General features: G+C 46.4%; 1 protein-coding gene across 2 annotated transcripts in view; it reads right to left on the reverse strand.

Annotated features, from left to right (window-relative positions):
* The window catches only part of FAM219A (family with sequence similarity 219 member A), a 278,937-nt gene that overhangs the window by 25,776 nt on the left and 225,918 nt on the right, over positions 1-27,243 (reverse strand). For both annotated transcript variants that reach the window (XM_033935584.1, XM_033935593.1), the window contains exon 4: positions 3,260-3,340. In XM_033935584.1, the coding sequence (XP_033791475.1) occupies positions 3,260-3,340 (81 nt within the window). The remainder of the gene's footprint in view (positions 1-3,259; positions 3,341-27,243) is intronic.

Raw genomic sequence — 27,243 nt, forward strand, 5'->3', positions numbered from 1 at the left:
ATAAAACTTTTTTTTGCACCAGGCAGGAAACTCATAGGTGACCAGCACCAGGTTAATAACCTAAATAAGTCCTGCCCTGTACATCCTCTAGTCCTGTGCAAAATGCATGATAGCAGTCAGGGAAACTGATCAGTGTTGAAAGGGGAAAGGAGAGCGAATCAAAAACCTCTCCCCAAGTGAAAAACTAATCAAAAAGACAAAAATGTGTCAAATATGTCAAAAATATATATCAATATCCACAAGGACAAGTAATATATAAAATAATATAATCAGAAACAAGTATCCAAGTAGTGTAGATCAAAAACTTATCTGAAACATATAAAGTTCTTGTCACAGTTTGGAGCACAGGAAATTCCTGTCCCGGCTTGACAGAGCTCCATTTCAAAAAGCTTCTTCAGGAGCTGAGACACTGGAATTAAATTCCAAAAAGAGTCATTCAAAGAAAGCAGGAGGAAAACGAAATACTCCCGCAACAAGCTCTTGCCCCGGTCAAAAAATTAAACCTGCGACAGAGATGACGTAACACAGCGTCAAAAAAATAAAAAACTGAAAAACTAGGACAAAAACCGGAATATATAATTCAGTCCGACTTGAAATTGTGTGTTTTGGAGCAAATACCTGTCTCTTTTGAGGGAGACAAAATATCCCACTTGTTGATGAGAGAAAATTTCTGGATCTTCCATTTAAAATCCTATTCTCTGGTGGGTCTCAACGAAAATGTGGAAAGATGTTTTACTAATTGACTTGGACCTGAAAAAAGCCTTTATCAAGTTTGTTATTTTTGCTATTTTTGTTCTGTTTTGCTTTCATTGCATACCTCTTTTGGTCTTTTTCCCTTTGGATTGAATTATATACCGGTAACGTTTTTTGTCCTAGTTTTTCAGTTTTTTATTTTTTTGACGCTGTGTTACGTCATCTCTGTCGCAGGTTTAATTTTTTGACCGGGGCAAGAGCTTGTTGCGGGAGTATTTCGTTTTCCTCCTGCTTTCTTTGAATGACTCTTTTTGGAATTTAATTCCAGTGTCTCAGCTCCTGAAAAAGCTTTTTGAAACGGAGCTCTGTCAAGCCGGGACAGGAATTTCCTGTGCTCCAAACTGTGACAAGAACTTTATATGTTTCAGATAAGTTTTTGATCTACACTACTTGGATACTTGTTTCTGATTATATTATTTGATATATTACTTGTCCTTGTGGATATTGATATATATTTTTGACATATTTGACATATTTTTGTCTTTTTGATTAGTTTTTCACTTGGGGAGAGGTTTTTGATTCGCTCTCCTTTCCCCTTTCAACACTGATCAGTTTCATTGACTGCTATCATGCATTTTACACAGGACTAGAGGATGTACAGGGCAGGACTTATTTAGGTTATTAACCTGGTCCTGGTCACCTATGAGTTTCCTGCCTGGGGCATAAAAACTTTTATGTATTTATTTATTATCTAACCTTTTTTTAGCCCGTACTGATTTGTCCTTTCTTTAAATACTTAATTGTGATATTTTGATTCAGTGTTTGGTTGGTTTTGAAAGGGGACTTGGAGTTTTTCCTGCCAAATTTCTGTTTTGTACTAACTTTATATACTGCCATCAATAGTTTACTATACAAAGAGGGGCATTTTCATTGCCTAGGTCACTAAACTGATTGCGGCAGCTGTGATCAGCTCAGCGGCAACCCAATTGAACGTATACCTATTTTGACTTCGTCTATGTCAAAACGTATAAGTTTCATCCAGGCAACCTTGTCAAACTTTCGATTATCGCTGCAAGACATAGAAACATAGAAGATGACGGCAGAAAAGGGCTACAGCCCATCAAGTCTGTCCACTCTGCTTACCCACCCCCTGTCTATGCCCTAATGACCCAATTTCCTTATCTTGACCCTCGTAGGGATCCCACATGGGTATCCCATTTATTCTTAAAGTCTGGCACGCTGTCTGCCTCGATCACTTGCACTGGAAGCTTGTTCCAATGATCAACCACTCTCTCTGTGAAGAAATACTTTCTGGTGTCGCCATGAAATTTTCCGCCCCTGAGTTTGAGTGGGTGCCCTCTTGGTTGGCCCACCTCCTGCCCTAATCACTCCTTGAAAAACGGCCATTGCAACAGTCAGAGGCCTAAAATGCCTCTAGATATATCTAAAACCCCATTTCCATTATCAGCACTTGGACGACCTGTCTTTTAGGTCATCCAAGTGCTGACTTAAGCAGGTTTTTAGGCATATTTTCATTTCGATTATGAAGCCATTAGAGCACAAACACATCCATTTTTGAAAAAAACAAGATAGACATTTTGCAGTTTTGAAATAGGCATTTTTGGTACTAGATTTTTGTTTGATTTTCATCAAATGTCTAAACTCAGATTTAAATATCATATTGAAAATGGCTTTCAACGCATATATCAGTACTACCATTTTGCTATTGCTTTCGACTCAGCAGCCGCTCCCTATTCCTTGAGCTCTCAGTCTATTTTGAACCAGCAATAACTTCATCCAGGGAAGGGAAAAGTATGAAACTGAGGCAATGTGGACTTTTTATCAAGGACATCAATAATACTGCAACAGAGGAACATGAACACTCCGGAGTTAATGATCAGCAGAAGACCCTCTCCAATCCCAGGGTCTCTGAACCTTAGTGAGAGGCCCTGATCTCAAGTTTGAAAATTTTGACCCATTTTCATTCGCCAAGATCTCTCTCTCTGGTGTTGCTCAAAGCTTAAGAGTTAGTTCACAGTTCCATCAAGGCTGCGACCAAGGTCAACCAATTCCCAGATTATTCCACCTCCCTGAGCCAAGTCCTTCTGATCAAACCTATCACCCTCTGTACCTTCTTTGGATTTCTGTTCCTGGTTGTGTTTTCTCTTAGATATCACTACAGCATAACTTCTAATGGTGCCTTATTAATAACAATGCTATTTCATATTATATGTTTATTTTTTGGTTTTCTTTTCTTTCATATTTGGTGATGTCAGTGCAGATGGACCATCAACCTCAGGTCTGTGCCAAGGTCTTTTGTTACCTTTAAGCACTGATACCGCCTAGAAGTCGCCTGACTATGGCGGTATAGAAAAATAAAGTTATTATTATTATTATTATTATAATTTTGATGTAATTTAGGCATCCTGGGGCTGATGATCCATCTGCACTGACATCACCCAAGATCAGATATAACTGATATCATCTCCCATAGGCCTCTTCTGACATTGGTTAGGCCAACAGAAAATGCTGACAGCTAGCAACGTAAGCTTTGACTGACACTCACCTGTCCGTATCCAGTGCTACTAGAGGCTTTTCATCGGGACTCTGATCTAGGGATGAATAGCCTTTATTTGGGACAACCAGCCTGAAAAAAATAGAAAAGAGATATTATGCAAAGAAGTATACAACAGAAAATAACAGGAGTCTCATGGAAAATTGCATCAAATTTCATGGATAATAATATACCATAAATGAGCCTCGTTCATAAAACAGATGTGTAGGTTCATGCGTGCAAACCACAATAGTATTTATAATAAGGGCTCTTTTACTTAGCTGCACTAAAAAGTGGCCTATGGTATCAGTAGTGAGTGGCTTTCCTGCGTGCTGAGGCCACTTTTAGCATGGTTGTACAATGGTTGATTTTCCTATTTCCTAATTAGCACATGGCCATCAACATGGGAGCCCTTCTAACACCTATTTACTAGGCAGGAACGATCCTGCACTAACCATGCACTAATCCAGGGGTGCCCAATAGGTCGATCGCGATCGACCGGTAGATCGCATGGGCAAAGTGAGTCGATCAGACTCACTTTGCCTTGGCGATCTACCGGGCCGATCAGCCTTCCTCTCCCCGACGTCAATTCTGCCGTCGGAGAGGAAGTTTGGGCCAGCCAATCGCTGCCTGGCTGGGCGGAACTTCCTCTCCGATGGCAGAATTGACGTCGGGGAGAGGAAGGCTGATTGGCCCGACGCAGGGAAGCAGAGAGAGCTTGGTGCGGCGGCGGTGGCGGCTTTGGGGCCTGTTATCCGATGGCAGCGGCGGTGGTTGGGGGCCTGTTCCCTGATGGTGGTAGCGGTGGCTTGGTGGAGGGTAGAGAGAAAGAAGGGAAACAGAAAAAAGAAAGGGGCATGAAGAGAGAAAAAAAAGAAAGGGATGATACGAAGTTATTCAGAGTAGTAAAGACGCAAGAGGATTGCGAAGATCTGCAACGTGACATAATCAAGCTCGAGGAATGGGCATCGACATGGCAGATGAGGTTTAACGTGGATAAGTGTAAAGTGATGCATGTCGATAACAAAAATCTCATGCACGAATACAGGATGTCTGGGGCGGTACTTGGAGAGACCTCCCAGGAAAGGGACTTGGGAGTTCTGATCAACAAGCCAATGAAGCCATCCACACAATGTGCAGCGGCAGCAAAAAGGGCAAACAGAATGCTAGGAATGATAAAGAAGGGGATCACAAACAGATCAGAGAAGGTTATCATGCCGCTGTACCGGGCCCTCACCTGGAGTACTGCGTCCAGCACTGGTCGCTGTACATGAAGAAGGACACGGCACTACTCGAAAGGGTCCAGAGAAGAGCGACTAAGATGGTTAAGGGGCTGGAGGAGCTGCCGTACAGCGAAAGATTAGAGAAACTGGGCCTCTTCTCCCTCGAACAGAGGAGATTGAGAGGGGACATGATCAAAACATTCAAGGTACTGAAGGGGATAGACTTAGTAGATAAGGACAAGTTGTTCACCCTCGCCAAGGTAGGGAGAACAAGAGGGCATTCTAAAGTTGAAAGGGGATAGATTCCGTACAAACATAAGGAAGTTCTTCACCCAGAGAGTGGTAGAAAGCTGGAACGCTCTTCCAGAGGCTGTTATAGGGGAAAACACCCTCCAAGGATTCAAGACAAAGTTAGACAAGTTTCTGCTGAACAAGAACGTGCGCTGGTAGGGCTAGTCTCAGTTAGGGTGCTGGTCTTAGACCAGAGGGCCGCTGCGTGAGCGGACTGCTTGGCATAATGGACCACTGGTCTGACTCAGCAGTGGCAATTCTTATGTTCTTAGGGAGAAAGAAAGGGCAGGGAGAGAGGAAGAAAAAGTTGGCGGAGGGAATGAGGTTTGGAGGAGAGGAAGCATAAAGGTTGAAAGAAGGGAAGAAAGATTGGATGCACAATCAGAAGAATAAAGTGCAACCAGAGACTCATGAAATCACCAAACAAGGTAGGAAAAATGATTTTATTTTCAATTTAGTGATCAAAATGTGTCTGAATTTATATCTGCTGTCTATATTTTGCACTATGGGCCCCCTTTTACTAAACCACAATAGCGGTTTTTAGCGCAGGGAGCCTATGAGCTTCGAGAGCAGCGCTAGGCATTCAGCGCAGCTCCCTGCACTAAAAACTGCTATCGTGGTTTAGTAAAAAGGGAGGGGGGTATATTTGTCTATTTTTCTATGGTTGTTACTGAGGTGACAGTGCATAGAGTCATCTGCCTTGATCTCTTTGAAAAAACCCCAGAATAGGAATGATAATTAACATTTTCTCTGTGTACAGTGTGCTTTGTGTTTTTTTAAAATTTTATTGTTGGTAGATCATTTTGACTTGGTCATTTTAAAAGTAGCTCTCAAGCCCAAAAAGTGTGGGCACCCCTGCACTAATCGGTTAGCACGTGGTGATGGAACTGCACTAACCAATTAGCATTGGGCATGCCTGCTCTCCACTCCCAAACAAGCCCCAGCGCAAAATTAAAAAAAAATTCTATTTTTTATTGCATGGGTAGCGCGTATTGAACACAAAACTGCCACGGGATGCCTGAGCGTGCCCCACAGCTGTGGGGGAAGTGTGCATTAGCGCTTACCACAACTTAGTAAAAAGGCCCCTTAATGACCATTTAAGCTTGCGGAAAATGTATATTTGGTGGCACACACCACATTGGAAACCATTTTAGCCCTTTATTTGGAATTGTTGCTCAGAAGCAACATATGTCTTCTATGGTTCATATGGGAGATCTTTATCTTCAAATGCCTGTTACTTTGCACTGTTGCTCTCGTTCAACATCAAATTACACAAAGCAGCCATTTCACCATCTGCCAATTAAAGGGTTAAAATGATATGCACTCAGAAAAGTGTGGCTTCACTTTGCACGTGTGATGGCAGAGACCAATGGCATGTGGTGACATTTATAGTAGGGGATTCAGTAGATGAGCTAAACCAGGGATGACCAACCTCGGCCCTCGCCAAGTCAGGATTTCTGCATTGAATATGGCGGTGCAGTAAATAATCTCATGCATATTCATTGGAGAAATGCAGAAAACCTGACTAGATTGAGGCTCTTGAGGACCGAGACTGGACACTCCTGTCTCAAACATAACATAGCAAAAAACAAAAGGAATTGACCCCAAAATATCCACAAAGAAGAAAATCCAGATAAAACCAAAAAACTCTGTGGAGTGACGATGTTCCCAAATGGACTTTATTTGAAAGTATCAAAGTTCCAAAGGTACACTAAAATCATCCACATAAAATAATTCCATCCATATAAAAGTAAATCATCCACATAAGAGCCTTAAAGGACCTAGTCCGCTAGGGATACAGGACCCAACACGGTCCGCGTTTAGACAAAAAGTCTTCTTCAGGGGTCCAATTGTGTGGTGAACCAGAAGTGAGACACTGCTTGCATTTGCACTACACAATTGGACCTCTGAAGAAGACTTTTTGTCGAAACGCGGACCGTATTGGGTCCTGTACCCCTAGCGGACTAGGTCCTTTAAGGCTCTTATGTGGATGATTTACTTTTATGTGGATGGAATTATTTTATGTGGATGATTTTAGTGTACCTTTGGAACTTTGATACTTTCAAATAAAGTCCATTTGGGAACATCGTCACTCCACAGAGTTTTTTTGGTTTTTTCAAACATAACGTAGAACAAAATCTTTTCCAGAGAAAGGAAAATGGTAAAACCAGAGGGCATAAGCTGAGGTTGAGGGGTGGCAGACTCAAGAGTAACGTTAGGAAATTCTCCTTTATGGAGAGAGTGGTTGATGCCTGGAATGTGTGCCTGAGGGAGGTGGTGGAGAGGAAAACAGTGACAGAGTGACAGCGACAGAGTTCAAAAATGCATGAGATGAATACAGAATCAGAAAATAATGGTATATATTGAAGAACAAAGGCTAGTGCTGGGCAGACTTGCACGGTCTGTGTCCCATGTATGGCCATTCAGTTGAGGATGGGCTGGGCTGGGATGGTTTCGATGGGCTGGAGTGAGCTTGGATGGAGACTCTAGTAGATGCACAATACAGGGCAGAGCTCTGGGTTTTTGTCCCAGAAATATCTAAGAAAAATAACACTTTATCATAAACTGTACTGTAATTATGGCAAATCATAACCTGTTAACTGTCTTTTATGTAAGTTCAACTGCTAACTCGCTGTGAGCTCTTTGGGAACAACGGAACAGAAATCAAATTAAATAAACAAATGGTGCTGGGTTTTTTTAGGCGGCCGCCAATGATGGCAGTTTGCAGAATCTGTCTCTCTCCAAGTACAGTCAAACCTCAGTTTGCGAGTGTTTTGCAAGACGAGCAAAACACTCCAGCAAACTGTGACTCGCAAACCGAGTGTTGCCTCGGTAAACGAGCACTTACGCGCCGGCCGAGAGCCTCTGACGGTTGGTGTCTACTTTTCCTTTCTGTCTGCAGCAACTCCAGCCCGAGGCCGCGCTACCAGGGCACAGAAGGCAAAGGCTGCATACGCGGAGACACCGGCACCATATCCGCCGCCGACTCAAACATCGCCGGAGTCCTCCCGTACATGCGTCTATTCGGCCGCTTCCCGCCCAGTTGCGGGGCACCAACAACCAAATCCGAGCTCAGGGCCGCTACTGTTTCACCATACGGGCAATCCTCCGCTCAACTCACTTTCCCGAACTCAGGCGGGCGTTGAGTTGCTAAAAAGGTGACTGCTGACTAGAAAGGACCCTGCTGGAGGACCTGTGGCTGTTAGAGGCGGAAACAATGGCAGCCGGCTAGTGGGTGACGCTTGATGTAGGACTTCGCAGGTGACAGTGGTGCTCCCGACGCTGGAGGAGCTGGAAGTGAAGGAGGTGAGCCAGGCGATGAGGGAGGTAGAATAGTTGGTCAAAGTTGTAGGCCATCTTTGTTATTCACCAAACTGAAAAGAAATATGGACTCCCAGAGCAGACATTCAAGCTTCCATCACACAATTAGAGAATGACACGGTGACAAAATTCATCACCGTTCCTGTCCCCGCGGATAACCGCGGGAAACCATTTTCATGTCATTCTTTAAGGAGAGAGGGAAGAATCAGAGTATAATTGGGCACAACCACTGACCCACAAGCTTTGCTTTGAAGAATGCCGGTGTAGAAGGACTGAGGTTGAAACAGACACTACAGAATGACAGTCTCTGGTATCCAGAGCAGATATTGTGATGTCATAATGCCTCATTCCACCAGTGCCTAAGAGCCAATCACATCAGTGATGTCACAATGGCTTCATTATCCATGGCTCCCATAACAATCAGAGTATGAATGGCCACAACCACTGACCCGCAAGCTTTGCTTTGAAGAATGCTGGTGTAGAAGGACTGATGTTGAAATAGACACTAGAAATTGACATGGGATTATTTCCCGCAGTATCTGCGGGGACGGGAACGGTGATGAATTTTGTCACCATGTCATTCTCTAATACCAATGATCAGAGAACTTAGCTGCCTTCCTTACTATTATACTATTTTATCTAGGGTTACCCCTAGACCCGCTCTCAGGCCTGCCCAGTTCCACCCATCCCTACCCCGTTCCACCCTAGTCCCGCCCCCAATCCCACCCCAGCCCCGTCACCTGCTGCCTGCTGTCCTTGGGCAGGAGGGCATTCATGCATGCGCGGATGCACTCCTGCCTGATGGGGATTTGTTGGAAGCTGGGTTTTGAAAAGCCGTCCGGACCCCCGGATATGTCCTCATTATGTTTTAGATTTGATACCCCCCACATCCCAACAAATTGCATCAGCGGTGGCAGCGAAAAGGGCGAATGCTAGGAATGACAGGAATGATAAAGAAGGGGATCACGAACAGATCAGAGAAGGTTATCATGCTGCTGTACTGGGCCATGGTGTGCCCTCACCTGAAGTACTGCATCCAGTACTGGTCGCCGTACATGAAGAAGGACACGGTACTACTCAAAAGGGTCCAGAGAAGAGTGACTAAGATGGTTATGGGGCTGGAGGAGTTGCCGTACAGTGAGAGATTAGAGAAACTGGGCCTCTTCTCTCTCAAACAGAGGAGATTGAGAGGGGACAAGATCAAAATATTCAAGGTACTGGAAGGAATAGACTTAGTAGATAAAGACAGGTTGTTCACCCTCTCCAAGGTAGGAGAATGAGAAGACACTCTCTAAAATTGAAAGGGGATAGATTTCGTACGAACGTAAGGAAGTTTTTCTTCACCCAGAGAGTGGTATAAAACTGGAACGCTCTTCCGGAGTCTGTCATAGGGGAAAACACCCTCCAGGGATTCAAGACAAAGTTGGACAAGTTCCTGCTGAACAAGGATGTACCCTGATAGGGCTAGTCTCAGTTAGGGCGCTGGTCTTTGACCAGAGGGCCGCCGCGTGAGTGGACTGCTGGGCCTGATGGACCACTGGTCTGACCCCGCAGCGGCAATTCTTATGTTCTTATGTTATGTTCTCAAAAGGAGGACATGTCCAGGGAAATCCAGACGTCTGGTAGCCCTAATTTTATCTCACATTCATTGTTGTTTTAGTCATGAATTGATAATGCGTTTGATTGTTAGGCAGGCTGGATGGACTGTGCCCTTATTTACTATTCCTCTATAGGAGTGTGTGGCGCAGTGGTTGAAGCTACAGCCTCAGCACCCTGGGGTTGTGGGTTCAAACCCCGCGCTGCTCCTTGTGACCCTGGGCAAGTCACTTAATCCTCCAGAGCCCCAGGTACATTAGATAGATTGTGAGCCCGCCGGGACAGATAGGGAAAATGTTTGAGTACCTGATTGTAAAAACCGCTTAGATAACCTTGATAGGCGGTATATAAAATCCTAATAAACTTGAAACTTGATTTATCCGTAAGAAAACGTGCAGCACGCCACACGCTTAGCCACAGCATCCTGTCTGTGTTCCCAGACAGGCCACCTCTCAGGGAGAACGAGCAGTTTCGTTTTCACATTTATCGAGTCCCTGCGCTCCCTGCTAAAAATTGTCCAGTGAGTAATGACATTTTCATTGATTTGGACACCTGTCTCCTGGGAAGTGAGCTAAACTCATTAAAGCACCTCTCGATGCCCATCACTACAATCCCCAGATGCTTCTAAACTAGTAGACTAGACATGAAAATCTCTACATTCCTCTGCCAATCTAACAAGCCATTCACGCTCCCTAATCTCACTGTGAGCTGAGGGGAAACCATTCTGTATCCAGAGGAAATTGAAATGGCAGCTCCCATAAACTGACTGCATTCTGATATAACTATTAATGAGAAAGGAAAGAAAAATCTTTTTTTTCTTTTCAGACAGCCCTAACCTAACTACAAAAAAAGTACTTTATATAGTCCAAAGATGTTCATTTTTCTCCCCCACCCATGCTTCAAAGCAGAAGTGGTAGAAATTGTTAATGATATGTTTCTAAGCATACAGAAGCCTGAGAAATGGAAATTACATTACATTACCGACTTCTATTCCGCCTGTACCTTGCAGTTCTAAGCGGATTACATCAGAAGATAACCGGACATTTCCAGGAACGAAAGTTACAATTAAGGAGCTGGTTACATTATACAATTAAGGAGCTAGTTTCATAATAAAGTTTTGAGAAGAGGGTACAAGATAGGTAGAAAAATTAGGAAAACGTCAGATGAAGCTGGAAGATTATGAGGAAGTTAAAGAGTGGAAGCTGGTTACATTGTTGAGTCTTAGGGGAATAATACAGGTAGAGAGGGTGAGAGGGGGGGGGGGTTAACTACAAAAGCGAAAATGTTTTGTATCGCTGGTGTACATCTGTAGAACAATCTGCCTGGACATTTGAGACTGTGCACTGATTGTGTTAACATAAGAAACTTTTTTTCGTTTATTATAATTTTTAAATTACAATTTAAAAATTATAATAAAAGAAAAAAAAGAAAATAATTTATTATCTAAAAAGTTTTCATAGGATAGGATGGAGGTTTTGATCGATGACAGAGATTTATCACCATCCAATTTTGGGGTGAGGAATCTGTGATCCCCAAAAGGTGATTCTGAGATCTTTTTTCCTCCATTTAGGCCAGTGGTCTCAAACTCAAACCCTTTGTAGGGCCACATTTTGGATTTGTAGGTACTTGGAGGCTGCAGAAAAAATAGTTAATGTCTTATTAAAGAAATGACAATTTTGCATGAGGTAAAACTCTTCATAGTTTATAAATCTTTCCTTTTGGCCCAAGTCTCCAATAATAATATTGTCATTTATAGCTAAAGAGACATATGATCAAGAAACTGTTTTATTTTACTTTTGCGATTATGATAAACATACTGAGGGCCTCAAAATAGTACCTGGCGGGCTGCGTGTTTGAGACCACTGATTTAGGCTATATATCAATTAGTATCAACTTGTTGTGGCACTTAAAATCTAAATCCACCACATCTAGCACACATCCTCTATCCAATTCTCTGGTCACCCAGTCAATATGAATGTGTTAAATAAATAAATATCAACAAACTTTGCACTTGGGTGGGCTGTTTTGTAAAATGCATACGTGAATGAGCAGAGGGAATGAGAGAGGATCACACAGGTTTTGTGCAGGAGAAAAAGATTTGGTGGGAAAAAGAAGATTTTGGGTGGGGTCAGGGTGGCAGGGGACTGCTCCGGATGGGGTTGTGAGTGAGAAAGTTATGAGGCTGCAGGGGACAGGTGGAAGAGCCCCACCAAACTAATCAGCCATCCAAAGCCTTCATGCTGCAGTAAGTGCAGTGAAAGTAGAGGAAACGGTGCCTGGGCTGGTCGGTTGTTCCATTCCCAGTTTTATGCTAATGTAGCGGTTCTTGGGCACAATATGAAATCACTGTTGCTTTCAGCGATACTATTTTAACACCTCCAGTTCCCTTTATGAACACCCACAACCTCAAACGCAATCAGAGGAACTCGTCTGATCACATTTAACAAAAGCTAGGACTGTCACAATATTAGGAGATCTATTTAAGCTCTGTATTGGGAATCAGAAAGTAGAGAACTGAATGTTGAAGGAAACTATAATCAAAGATTCTGTGCTGATAAAACTTGTATTTTCTGAGCATATAATGGAAGGCAACTTTAGAAAAACAGAAGTACATGGAAGTAGAAGGGAAACATTTACTCAATACGGTACAAACTCCTGGCATATATGTGCATTTATTGTTTATTCCCGATTCAAGCTTCTATTCTGCTACTGATGACTGGAACAGTCCAATCTGAGCAGTTTACATTAGTTGTTTCAATGGTGTTACAAAGCATGAGCTTCTGTACTGATGTAACAATACAGAGCTAATTACATGGGTTGTTGACATGGTGGTTAAATGCCTCCTCCTAGGAACTAATCTCTTTTTACATTTTACAGCTGCCCTCTCCTGCCTCCCCAGCCTTTTGACAGGTGAAAAACCGCATTCATGGTTTTTTAAAATTCGTGGGGATTCCTGGAACGGAAACCCCATGAATTTCGGGGCAGTACTGTATAATAAACTTGAAAACTAGAGGCCAGAAAGGGGTACTTCGAAAAATTGCGAGCCATGGAAACGAGGGTGAAATACTCACGTGGATTAAAAACTGGCTGGCGGGTAGGAAACAGAGAGTGGGGGTGAATGGACAATACTCGGACTGGAAAAACCTCACGAGTGGAGTGCCAGCAGGTTCGGTGTTTGGAACATGTGGTCTTCAACATATTTATAAACGACCTGGAAATTGATACGACGAGTGAAGTGATTAAATTTGCAGACGATACAAAGTTATTCAGAGTAGAGAAGACGCAGGGGGATTGCGAAGACCTGCAATGGGCTGCGACATGGCAAGTGTAAGGTGATGCATGTCGGTAAAAAAAATCTTATACATGCCTACAGGATGTCCGGTGCAGTACTTGGAGAGACCACCCAGGAAAGAGACTTGGGAGTACTGGTCGACAAGTCGATGAAGCTGTCCGTGTAATGTGTGGCGGCGGCAAAAAGGGCGAACAGAATGCTAGGAATGATTAAGAAAGGGATCACGAACAGATCGGAGAAGGTTATCATGCCGCTATAGGCAATGGCACACCCTCACCTGAAGTACTGCGTCCAGCACTGGTTGCCGTACATGAAGAAGGACACAGTACTACTTGAAAGGGTCCAGAGAAGAGCGACTAAGATGGTTAAGGGGCTGGAAGAATTGCAGTAAAGTGATAGATTGGAGAAACTGGGCCTCTTCTCCCTTGAAAAGAGGAGACTGAGAGGGGACATGATTGAAACATTCAAGATAATGAAGGGAATAGACTTAGTAGATAAAGACAGGTTGTTCACACTTTCCAAGGTAGGGAGAACGAGAGGGCACTCTCTAAAGTTGAAAGGGGATAGATTCCATACAAATGTAAGGAAGTTCTTCTTCAACCAGAGGGAAAAAGGCATTGAAGAAAGCTCAATCTTTCAGTTTTTCTACCTATTAAGAAAATAAATATCCCTTCATGCCAAACAAATTAGAGAGAAAGCACAGTTACTTACCGTAACAGGTGTTATCCAGGGACAGCAGGCAGATATTCTTAACACATGGGTGACGTCACCGACGGAGCCCTCGGTACGGACCTTTTTAACTAGAAGTTTCTAGTTGGCCGCACCGCGCGTGCGCGAGTGCCTTCCCGCCCGACGGAGGAGTGCGTGGTCCCCAGTTAGGATAAGCCAGCTAAGAAGCCAACCCGGGGAGGTGGGTGGGACTTAAGAATATCTGCCTGCTGTCCCTGGATAACACCTGTTACGGTAAGTAACTGTGCTTTATCCCAGGACAAGCAGGCAGCATATTCTTAACACATGGGTGACCTCCAAGCTAACAAAGAGGGAGGTGGGATGGTTGGCCATTAGGAAAATAAATTTTGTAACACAGATTGGCCGAAGTGTCCATCCCGTCTGGAGAATGCATCCAGACAGTAGTGAGTAGTGAACGTGTGAACTGAGGACCAAGAGGCCGCCTTGCAGATTTCCTCGATGGGCGTGGAGCGGAGGAAAGCCACGGAAGCAGCCATAGCTTGGACTCTGTGGGCCGTGACAGTTCCTTCCAGTGAGAGACCGGCCCGAGCGTAGCAGAAAGCAATACAGGCAGCAAGCCAATTTGAAAGTGTCCGTTTGGAGACAGGACGACCCAAACGGTTGGGGTCGAAAGACAAAAAGAGCTGAGGGGCTGTTCGGTGAGCTCCGGTACGATCAAGATAGTAAGCAAGGGCACGCTTACAATCCAGCGTGTGCAACGCCTGTTCCCCAGGATGCGAGTGAGGCTTAGGGAAGAAGACGGGCAGCACAATGGACTGGTTGAGGTGAAAAGCTGAGACCACCTTGGGAAGGAATTTAGGGTGGGTACGCAAAACAACCTTGTCATGGTGAAAAACAGTGAAAGGTGGGTCGGCAACCAGTGCATGTAGTTCGCTAACCCTCCTGGCAGAGGTGATGGCAATTAGGAAAAGCACCTTCCAGGTTAGAAGCCTGAGAGAAGTAGTGGCAAGAGGCTCAAACGGAGGTTTCATAAGAGCTGAGAGAACCACATTCAGGTCCCAGACGACAGGAGGAGGCTTGAGAGGCGGTTTGATGTTGAAGAGGCCTCTCATGAATCTGGAAACCAGAGGATGAGCCGTGAGAGGTTTTCCAAAAATAGGCTCATGAAACGCAGTGATGGCGCTGAGGTGGACTCTGATGGAGGTAGTTTTGAGGCCAGCGTTGGACAGAGAGAGCAAATATTCCAAGATAGTTTCCACCGCTAAGGAGGTGGGTTCCTGATGATGCCGGAGACACCAGGAGGAAAATCTGGTCCACTTCTGATGGTAACATTGGAGAGTGGCCGGTTTCCTGGACGCGTCCAAAATGAGGCGGACCGGTTGAGATAGGTTCTCCGGAGAGGTCAGCCCGAGAGAAACCAAGCTGTCAGGTGGAGCGAAGACAGATTGGGATGTAGCAGAGACTGATGCTGTTGCGTAAGTAGAGTAGGAAACACAGGAAGAGGAATGGGCTCCCTGGAGCTGAGTTGTAGCAGGAGGGAGAACCAGTGTTGGCGAGGCCACCGAGGTGCGATGAGAATCATGGTGGCGTTGTCCTTGCGGAGTTTGGACAAGGTCCGCAACATCAGAGGAAGTGGAGGGAAGGCATACAGGAACCGATCCCTCCAATCGAGCAGGAATGCATCCGGGGCCAGACGGTGAGGAGAGAAGAGTCTGGAGCAGAATAGGGGCAGTTGATGATTGTGAGGAGCTGCAAAGAGGTCCACCTGCGGAGTGCCCCATCGAGCAAAGACGGAGAGCAGAGTCGGGGGGTCCAACGTCCACTCGTGGGGTTGAAGGATGCGACTGAGATTGTCGGCCAGAGAGTTCTGTTCGCCCTGGATATAGACCGCCCTGAGAAAGAGATTGCGGTCCGTGGCCCAGGTCCAGATGCGCAGAGCTTCCAAACAGAGGGGGCGAGATCCGGTACCGCCTTGCTTGTTTATGTAGTACATGGCGACTTGATTGTCCGTGCAGAGGAGGAGGACTTGAGGGCAGAGGAGATGTTGGAAAGCCTTGAGAGCGTAGAACATGGCTCTGAGTTCCAGGAAATTGATGTGATGACGACGCTCCTGTGGGGTCCACAGACCCTGGGTGCGTAGATCTCCTAGGTGAGCTCCCCATGCGTAGGGGGACGCATCTGTGGTGATGATCATAGAGTGGGGGGGCAGATGAAAAAGCAGACCCCTGGAAAGATTTGAGGAGTTCAACCACCATTGGAGAGATTGCTGAAGAGATGATGTCACAGATATGGGATGAGAAAGAAGGTCCGTAGTCTGTGACCATTGGTTGGCGAGAGTCCACTGAGGTGTACGAAGGTGGAGGCGTGCCAGAGGAAGGACATGCACCGTCGAGGCCATGTGACCCAGTAGGACCATCATCTGTCGGGCAGGGATGGAGGGGTGCCTGAGTACCTGACGGCAGAGATGGAGCAGAGTTCGCTGGCGATCGGAGGGGAGAAAGGCCCTCATTAGCGTGGTGTCCAGAACTGCTCCAATGAATTGAAGTCGCTGGGTGGGAAGCAAGTGCGACTTGGGGTAGTTGATCTCGAACCCCAGGAGGTGGAGGAGAGAGATGGTGTGATGAGTGGCTTGTAGCACGAGTTGAGATGAAGGTGCTTTCACCAACCAATCGTCCAAGTAGGGGAACACCTGGAGGTTGTGAGACCTGAGGAAGGCCGCTACCACTATAAGGCACTTGGTGAAGACCCTGGGTGAGGAAGCGAGGCCGAACGGTAGCACCTTGTACTGATAGTGATGGTGCAGTACCTGGAACCGCAGGTAGCGGCGAGAATTTTGATTGATGGAGATGTGAGTGTAGGCCTCTTTGAGGTCCAGGGAACATAGCCAGTCGTGTTGAGAAAGAAGAGGGTAGAGCGTGGCAAGGGAGAGCATTCTGAACTTCTCCTTGACCAGACACTTGTTGAGGTCCCTGAGATCGAGAATGGGACGGAGGTCTCCCGTCTTTTTGGGTACCAGGAAGTAGCGGGAGTAGAATCCCTGCCCCCTTTGATCTGGAGGTACTTCTTCGATGGCATTGAGAAGGAGGAGGGATTGAACCTCCCTCAGGAGGAGGGGGGTTTGAGATGAGTTTGAAGCAGACTCTACGGGAAGGTTGTCCGGAGGTAGAGTCTGGAAGTTGAGAGAGTAGCCGTGGCGGATGATGTTGAGGACCCACTGGTCCGATGTAATGATTTCCCAACGGCTGGAGAAAATGGTGAGACGACCTCCGATGGGTTGTGGAAGAGGTAGCAAGGGTGGATGACTGGCTATGCCCTGGAGAGAAGAGTCAAAAGGGCTGAGTTTGTTTAGTAGGCTGAGGAGGCTTAGAGGGTTGAGAGGCCTGAGATCGAGCCTGAGCGTGATGTTGCTGTTGACGGGGCCGCCTAGATTGCTGGGGAGGCGGATTGAGTGGCCTGGCTGAGAACCTCCGTTGATAAGATGTTTGTGGCCGATAAGGTCGGGTAGGCGGTGCCTTCTTTTTCGGCTTGATCAGGGTGTCCCACCTGGTCTCATGGGCAGAGAGTTTCTGGGTGGTGGAATCCAGTGACTCTCCAAAAAGCTCATCCCCGAGACAGGGGGCGTTGGCCAGACGGTCCTGGTGGTTGATGTCCAGGTCGGAGACTCTGAGCCAGGCCAAGCGACGCATGGCTACAGCCATGGCAGAGGCCCGAGAGGTGAGCTCGAAGGAGTCGTATATTGAGCGGACCATATACTTGCGCATTTGGAGAAGGCCAGAGATGTGCTGTTGGAATAGCGGGACCTTGCGCTCAGGTAGGTACTTCTGGAGGGCAGACAGCTGTTGGACCAAGTGTTTGAGATAGAAGGAAAAATGGAAGGAATAGTTGTTTGCCCTGTTGGCAAGCATGGCATTTTGGTAAAGCCTCTTGCCAAACTTGTCCATGGTCTTACCTTCTCTGCCAGGAGGGGTAGAGGCATAGACACTGGAGCCCTGAGTCTTTTTTAAGGTGGATTCCACCAGAAGGGACTCATGGGGCAATTGAGATTTGTCGAATCCAGGAATAGGGATGACACGGTAAAGGTTGTCCAGTTTACGGGGAGCACCCGGTACCGTGAGGGGATTTTCCAAGTTTTTGTAGAAAGTCTCCCGTAGGATGTCATGCACGGGAAGCTTGAGGAACTCCTTAGGAGGTTGCTCAAAGTCTAAGGCTTCTAAAAAGGCTTGGGACTTTTTGGAGTCAGATTCCAGGGGAAGGGACAGAGCAGCAGACATTTCCCTCAGAAATTTAGAAAAAGAGGACTGTTCAGGTTTAGAGGTGGCATCAGGTGCCGATGGTTCCTCATCAGATGAGGAGGGATCCTCCTCGGTACCGAGGGGAGTCTCCTCCCATAAATCAGGGTCCCTGACCTCTGGTGCATGTCGGGACACCGGGGTGGAGGGTGCGGTGTGGCGAGTCTTGGACAAAGATTTACCAGAGCGCACCGAAACGGTACCGGGGGAGGACGATCGGCGTCGTTCTCGGTCCCGAGAAGAGTGCCGTACCGCCTGGTGCCGAGGAGGATCCACTGTGGGTTGAGAATGAACCACTGGATCATCATGAAGTTGTTGGGCTGAAAGGATCGGCATAGAGGTGTTTACCGGTACCGAAGGAGTGGACACCGGGGGCTCGGTGCGGGGCTCGGGCCGGTCTGGTACCGGAAGGAGCGGTGCCAGGATAGAGGGTAGCAGTTGTTCAAGTTGTTTCTTCAACTGCTCCTGAAGCTGAGTTTGTAGAATGGCCGAGATACGGTCATCTAGGGGTGGCATCGGAACCGCTTTCTTTTTCTTCGGTTCCTTGGATGCCGCTCCACGCCCCGGCGATGAGGAGGCCGATGACGAGGCACTCACCGATATCGGGGCGGAGCGTTTACGGGACCGGTGCGATGCCGGTAGGGACGGTGTCGCCACCGTAGCAGGAGGGCGCTCGAGGGAAGAGGAAGGCTTCTTAGCCGGCTTACCTGGCGCCAGTGGCGCCGATGCGGGGTCGGTCGGTGTCGAGCTTGACGGTGCCGATTTTTGCGGTACCGCCGTTGAAGGTGAGGAATCCATCGCCGACTCGGTGCCGAAGAGAAGGGTTTGCTGGATTCTTCGGTTTTTAAGAGTTCGTTTTTGCAAAGTGGCACAGCGGGTGCAGGAGTCCGCCCGATGCTCCGGACCCAGGCACTGCAAACACCAATTGTGTGGGTCAGATACGGAGATCGGGCGTGCACACCGCTGGCACTTCTTAAAACCGACCTGCGGGGGCATGAAGGGGAAGATAGCCTCCGCAAAATCGAAGTCCGAGGCCTGTATAATGGCAACAGGCCCCGCCGGGGCAAAAACGAAAGAAAAAGGAAAAATCAAAGTTTTTTTTTTTTTTTTTTTTTTTGCAATTCAAATAAAAAGGAAACCCGAAGGTAGAAGGAGAAAAATTGAGAACAAAAGCGCGAGCGGGAAGGCAAAAAGTGATTTCAACGGCCGTTGAAAAAATACACGCGTCTTCTTCGCTCCGCGGAAACGAAGAAACTGGGGACCACGCACTCCTCCGTCGGGCGGGAAGGCACTCGCGCACGCGCGGTGCGGCCAACTAGAAACTTCTAGTTAAAAAGGTCCGTACCGAGGGCTCCGTCGGTGACGTCACCCATGTGTTAAGAATATGCTGCCTGCTTGTCCTGGGATAAAAATTATTACTGTCAAAATTCTGGCAAACATCCTTCATCAGGTATAGTCTCCCTTTTTAAAGAGCAATTACTAATTTTTTAAATTTGAGAACTGACTCCATGCCTCAGGAGACTCAGGTTCTATCCAGGGGCATAATCATGAATGGACCCAGCTAGGCCATGGTCCCTCTCACTCTGGAGTCTGGCCCCCCCAATCAATACCAGTGGCACTGGCAAATAAGAAGTGACCATACCTAGCAAATATTCTATTCAAATAATTTCAATGAAACGATGAGACCTTCTGTGCTTATTCTGTGTGACACACTAGTTTGGGACTTCTCAACCCTCTCCCGGAAGCACCTAGCCAGTTGGATTATCAGGATTTCCATAACATATCAGCATGAGATGAATTTGAATACTCCTCCAGATCGGTGACTTGCAAACTGCCGGAAGCTGCAGCACACTAAATCCTGTGCCACTGCTGAAGGGCATCTGGAAATGGGCGGATGTCTACAGGGGTGACATCACGCTGATATGTGCGCATGTGCGAAGGCCTTCCAGACAGGGCCCTGAGCTTCCAGTAGGGGGCGTGCTACAAAGAGAGAGGATAGTAGAGAAGGAGAGGCACTGGCGCCTCTCCTCCTTGCCGGCGTCTCGCGGCACACCAGGAATCTGCCACGGCACACAGTCTGCGATACACTACCCCAGATTCTATATATGGTGCTTTGAGTTTTGCGCACAAATTTGGGCATGCAAATTAACTGACAATAATTGGCCACTAACAAGCAATTATTGTCACTAATTAGAATTTAAATGAATAAATTAATATAAACCGTTCTGAGCTCCCCTGTGGGAGAACGGTATAGAAAATTGAATAAATAAATAAAATTTTTTTGGCATATTCTATAAAGAGGCATAAATTCTAGTGCGCAGAACCAAAAAGGGAACGTAGCCATGGGTAGAGCATGGGCAGGTTGTGGGCATTCTGAAAATGTATGTTACTGTTACAGAATTTGCTTGATCCACGTCTAAATTAGGTGCAGGGATTTATATCAGGTTTTAGTTGTTATGGTCTAATTATGATTTGAATTTCCCCTTGCCCTCACCCTCAGATTTTCTTCAGTATTGGGAGTCTTCCTGTGTATCTATTCTAGACTGTGCTGATCCTAGAAGCACTCATACTTATTGCCAACCGCAAGTCTGACTGTTGGTATGATTCCAAATTGTTATTAATGAAGCCTAATTTTAGATGTCTGGAACGTACCTGGTACAAGTCAGGCACAGTGGAGATTCAAGAACAATGGAGAATGAAAGTTTGCGAGTATAAGGGAGCACCGAAGGATAAGCATAGGGTGTATTATTTGGCACTAGTAGCAGGGCTGTGGAGTCGGAGTCGGAGGAAATTTCGGGTACCTGGAGTCGGAGTTGGAGTCAGAAGTACAAAAAACTGAGGAGTCAGAGTCGGAACATTTATCTACTGACTCCATTTTTGAACTTGGCATACCAATCACGAGCGATTCTTTCAGCTATAGCACCCACTATATACACAGCACAAATGTTGCGAGCAGCTTCTGTGGCCTTAGAACCTCGATTAAAAGCAAAAAGAAGGTGGTGTCGAAAATGCTCATTTCTCTCAACTTGACATTCCATTTTAACGATTTGAAAATTAACCAGTGCTGTGGAGTCGGAGTCGGAGGAAATTTCGGGTACCTGGAGTCGGAGTCTGAAGTACAAAAAACTGAGGAGTCGGAGTCGGAACATTTATCTACCGACTCCACAGCCCTGACTAGTAGGGACATCTAACCTTGATGCTAAGAGACTGTTCAATTTGGTACACAGGCTTTTTGCTGTTAGAAGCTTTATATGACTAATCCATGACTGTCCACCGATATCAGAAAAGTTAGCTCAATATTTTTGTGAGAAGGTGAAAGACCTGAGAGCAACTTACATTTGATGTCATATCTTATGATTGTTTAACTTTTGCAACTGATGCATCGTGTCCTGCTTATTTGAGTTGGAGTATTTTTGAGTGACTGGATTGGTTTATGTTCACTCTTTTTTGTTCTCTGGATCCATGTCCGCCAAAATTATATAAAGAGGCTTCCTGTCAACTTAGAGAACTCTCTCTTTGATCACAGCACATGTTAGAGCAAGGCTCTTTCCTTATTAATAAAAGAGCTTCATGCACAGCAAATTTTTCCTGTCTTAGCTTACAGCATATCCTCCTCAGTTCTAGGCTCTTGGCAGGGGTACTAGGCAAGTAGGGTTGCCAGATTTTACAATAGTAGAATCCGGACCCCCTAGACCCGCCCTCAGGCCTACCCAGTTTAACCCACCCCATCCCAATCCCACCCAAGCTCTGCCCCCAACTGCCTGCTCTTGTTGGGCTGGAGGAAATCTGCACATGCGCAATTTAGAGGAGGCTTTTCAAAACCCAGACATGTCTGGGGAAATCCGGACGTCTGGTAACCCTATAGGCAACCAAAGACCCTGTGCTCACAAACACTGCCCCTGCTTTGGGGGGGGTCTGCTGGGGGACAGGCAGCAATCTTGGTTTGCTCGGGGGGCCAGGGAGAGAGACAGACAGAAAGAAGTGGAGGGGGAGAGGGAAAAGGAGCTGCTTTGGGGGGAAGGGTGTGCTGGGGGGTTAGGCAGCAATCTTGGTTTGCTCGGGGGGCCAGAGAGAGATAGGCAGAAGGGCAGGGAGAAAGACAGACAGAAAGAAGTGGAGGGGGAGAGGGAAAAGGGGCTGCTTCTAGTCCTGCCCACATGGGAAGGTTCTTTCCACAATCACTCACTCAGCCTTCCTTGCTTAGTGACCACCCTGAAAATCCTTCTTCTCGCACCCAAAGCAGGGACATTTTCAGTGGGGGCTACACTCTCTTGAACAGGGACCAACAAACAACACTTGACTATGCAACATGGATTTGGAAAAGAAAGTAATTAATCTAATCCAAATCGAAGTGCAGTCTCATGTTCTGTAAAATCAGTAGCAAGTACAGATTATTTTAATAGAGACATCGTGTTCCTTTTTCTCTCTCATTTCACAGTCTAAAAATAACCACCAAGAAACATGATTCAAAATTGCGTTACTGCAGTTAAAAACAGACACCATACACATGTACAAAAAGACTATCACAGTTCCATTGTTCTTATCTCCTTCCTGATGCCTCACAATTCATACTCATGCCTCATTAAGAGATGGTCATTTTCCTAAAACAATCATCACAATGAAGAACAAAGCTATATATATATATACACTTGTGTATAGTGTTATTAAACAACCAAGGAAAAAGGACCTCAACCACCCAGACGCTCAGCAAAAAGCTTGTGTCTTTACTAGGATAATGATTTTCATCACTGGTCCTAAAAAGCCCTTGTTGTTATATAAAATATTGTTTATTATGCAAAACTTTCCACAAAAATATGGACTGATGATAATCATTACCCCAGTCATTACCCCAATAAAGACGCAAGCTTCTTGTTGAGTGTTTGAGGTTCTTATCCCTTGGTTGTTTATTAGCACAATACACTTGACTTTGGCGAATTCCTGGATTGGCCATCGTGAGAACGGGCTACTGGACTTGATGGACCATTGGTCTGACCCAGTAAGGCTATTCTTATGTTCTTATGATTTATATACCGGATCATCCCTAAAGATATAGGGCTTGACTCGGTTTACAATAAAAATATGTCTACAAAGATATGCTGATTTTATGATAGATCATTAGGAATGACATTCTAAAAACGTTGAGACATCGTAGTTTTTAAAATTTTACAGAAAACCTGAAAGAACATAAGAATTGCCGCTGCTGGGTCAGACCAGTGGTCCATTGTGCCCAGCAGTCTGCTCCTGTGGCGGCCCCTAGGTCAAAGACCAGTGCCCTAACTGAGACCAGTCCTATCTGTGGTATGTTCCGGTTCAGCAGGAACTTGTCTAACTTTCTTGCAACCTTGGAGGGTGTTTTCCCCTATAAGAGCATCCGGAAGAGCGTTCCAGTTTTCCACCACTCTCTGGGTGAAGAATAACTTCCTTACGTTTGTATGGAATCTATCCCCTTTTAACTTTAGAGAGTGCCCTCTTGTTCTCCCTACCTTGGAAAGTGTGAACAACCTGTCCTTATCTACTAAGTCTATTCCCTTCAGTATCTTGAATGTTTTGATCATGTCCCCTCTTTTTAAGGGAGAAGAGGCCTAGTTTCTCTAATCTTTCGCTGTACAGCAACTCCTCCAGCCCCTTAACCATTTTAGTCGCTCTTCTCTGGACTCTTTCGAGTAGTACTGTGTCCTTCTTCATGTACGGCGACCAGTGCTGGATGCAGTATTCCAGATGAGGGTGTACCATGGCCCGATTCAGCGGCATGATGACCTTCTCCGATCTGTTCGTGATCCCTTTCTTAATCATTCCTAGCATTCTGTTTGCCCTTTTCGCCGCCACCGCATATTGCGCAGACGGCTTCATCGACTTGTTGACCAGTACTCCCAAGTCTCTTTCCTGGGGGTCTTTCCAAGTACCATCCCGGACATCCTGTATTCGTGTATAAGATTTTGTTACCAACATGCATCACCTTACACTTATCCACATTGAACCTCATTTGCCATGTTGCAGCTCATTTCTTGAGCGTGCTTATGTCACGTTGCAGATCTTCGCAATCCTCCTGCGTCTTCACTATTCTGAATAACTTACTATCGTCTGCAAATTTAATCACCTCACTCGTCCTGCCAATTTCCAGATTGTTTATAAATATGTTGAAGAGCACGGGTCCAAGCACCAAACCCTGCGGCACTCTACTCGTGACGCTTTTTCAGTCCGAGTATTGTCCATTTACTCCCACTCTCTGTTTCCTATTCACCAGCCAGTTTCTAATCCACGTGAGTATTTTACCCTTGATTCCATGGCTCGCAATTTTTTGAAGTAGTCGTTCATGCGGAACCTTGTCAAATGCCTTCTGAAAATCTAGATATACAATGTCGACTGGGTCACCTATGTCTATCTGCCTGTTTACTCCCTTGAAAAAGTGCAGCAAGTTCGTCAAGCAAGATCTTCCTTTGCTGAAGCCGTGCTGGCAGGTCCTCATCAGATTGTGTTCGTCAAGGTGCTAAATGATGCGGTCCTTTATCAGCCCCGTTCCATTTATTCCCGGAATTTTGACCCATAGAGACTCTAACTTATTCTTCGTTTTCTCTCCGGTAGACTCAATTCCCTCTTTGATGTATAGGGCAATGCCACCACCTTTTTGAGCCACTCTGTTTCTGCGGTATATCTTGTATCCCGGTAGCACAGTATCCCAGACGTTTTCCTCGTTCCACCATGTTTCTGTGATGCCAATGATGTCAAGGTTATCTTTTTGTGCCATAGCTTCTAATTCACCCATCTTATTCTTTAGTCTCCTTGCATTTGTGTACATACACTTGAGTTTGTGGCCTGTTACTTTCTTGCATTTCCTTCCCTCTTGTGTCCCTTTCAATCCGTCAGGATTTCTGTCTTGCATATGATCCAGTGAGTCTTCCCTGCTGTCTTTCTGCACAGTATCCTCTGGGTATACCAGTTCCCGAACCATCGACTCTCGGTTGACTGTCAGCTTTCCCCTTCTTCTTAGTTTAAAAACTTCACAATTTCTCTCTTAATGTTGCCTGCAAGTAGCCTTGTTCCATCTCCGCTGAGGTGGAGTCCGTCCTTCCTGAATAGCTTGCTCTTCCCCCTGAACGTCAAGTTGTACAAAGTAGAATCCTTCTTCCTCACACCAGCGCCGCATCCACGCGTTGACTGCTTGCAGCTCCGTCTGCCTCTTCTCGTCGGCCCTGGGTACCGGCAGGATCTCTGAGAATGCTACCCTCTGCGTTGGGGTCTTCAGCTTCCTCCCTAGCATCCGGAACTGGTCCTTCAGTACTTCCCTGTTGTAGTTCCTACTGCTCACATTGTTTGTCCCCACATGGATCACCACCGCCGTATCTTCCTCTTCTACGCTGTCGATGATCCTGTCGATACGGTTCACTATATCTTCTACCTTGGCTCCCGGTACACAGGTCACCAGCCAATCCTGTCTTCCTCCCGCTATGTGGCTGCCAACTTGTCTGATGATGGAGTCCCCCACAACAATTGCTGTCCTCTCTATCTTCTCTTGCTTCTCTAGCCGCAGGTCTGTGTCCTCGGTGAATGTCCATCTCTCCAGCCGTAGGTCCTCTGTGCACTTCCATCTTCCCTCATCCTGGCGTTGGCTTGCTCCGGACTTGTCATCATGTGGGTTCCCTCCACTGTTTCCAGATCTCGCTGCTGTGTCACCCATTTCTTCCTTGTGGTTGTCCTCCAGATGGTCCTCACTCTCAGTAGGTGTATCTCGGCAGTTCTACTGTTGCTGGTGATTTTCCACGGCCTCCCTGTATGCCTCCTCGATGAACTTCTCTAACTCTCGGACTTCTTCTTCAATGGTTTCCTCTGTAAGATGTTCTCTGCAACCCTGTCCTCCTCCTTCACTGCTCGAAGTGCTTCCAGATCCAGTATTCTGCCCTCCAGGAGTCTGACTTATTTCTTCAGTTCCCTGCATCGAGTGCATACATAAGACCATCTCCCAGAGGGGAGGTAGTCATACATATGGCAGACGGTGCAGAAAACTGGGTAGCTCAACTTCCTGCTTCTGTCTGCTGCTTCCATTGCTGCCCGCTTGCCAGTCTGCTGTGGCTGTTCTCTTTGTCTGCTGTGGCTGTTCTCCGTGTCTGCTGTGGCTGTCCTCTGCGACTCCTGTGGCTATCCTCTGCGACTCCTGTGGCTGTCCTCTGCGACTCCTGTGGCTGTCCTCTGCGACTCCTGTGGCTGTCCTCTGTGGTTGTTCTCTTTATCTGCTGTGGCTGTCCTCTGTGTCTGCTGTGGCTGTCCTCCTTGTCTGCTGCGGTCACCCTCTGCTCTCCTTGCTTGTTTGTGTGTCCTCTGTGTCTACTGTGGTCGCCCTCTGCTCTCCTACTTGTTTGTGTGTCCTCTGTGTCTGCTGCAGTCGCCCTTCTGCTCTACTTTGCAGTGACTCGTACCTTCTTAAGGACGCGCGCCGAACGGCTGAACGCTGTTGGCCACTCCCCTTTTAAGGGGGAGCTCCGGTGAATGACTTTGGGGGTGGGCGAAGCTACCTCTCACCGCTTGCCCCTCGCTTTCTCTCCATCCTCCTGCCTTCTGACCATGGAATAAAGGGAGTGCTAAAGGAGGACAAAACCATAGCCGACAAACTGAACACGTTTTTTGCATCTGTATTTACAGAAGAGGATATACGCAACTTACCGGAGGCTGACAGGCTGTACCTAGGAAACGAAGATGGGAAATTGACTGGGTTGACGGTCAGTCTAGAAGAGGTATACAGGCAGATTGATAGGCTCAAGAGCGATAAATCCCCGGGACCGCATGGCATCCATCTGAGGGTAATCAAGGACTGAAAGGGGTTATAGCTGAACTGCTTCAACTAATAGCCAATCTGTCGATCAAATTGGGCAGGATTCCGGAAGACTGGAAAGTGGCAAATGTTACGCCAAACTTCAAGAAAGGTTCGAGGGGAGATCTGGGAACTACAGGCCGGTGAGTCTGACCTCGGTACCGGGAAAGATGGTAGAGGCGCTGATAAAGGATTGCATCGTTGACCACCTTGATGGACACAATCTGATGAGAACCAGCCAGCATGGCTTCAGCAAAGGAAGATCTTGCTTGACGAACTTGCTGCACTTTTTCGAAAGAGTTAACAGGCAGATAGACAAAGTTGACCCAGTCGACATTGTATATCTAGATTTTCAGAAGGCGTTTGACAAGGTCCCGCATGAACAACTACTTCAAAAAATTGCGAGCCATGGGATTGAGGGTGAAATACACACGTGGATCAAAAACTGGTTGGCAGATAGAAAGCAAAGAGTGGGGGGTAAATGGACTATA

The sequence above is a fragment of the Geotrypetes seraphini genome, chromosome 1 (genome assembly GCF_902459505.1).
Source record: "Geotrypetes seraphini chromosome 1, aGeoSer1.1, whole genome shotgun sequence".
NCBI lineage: Eukaryota > Metazoa > Chordata > Amphibia > Gymnophiona > Dermophiidae > Geotrypetes > Geotrypetes seraphini.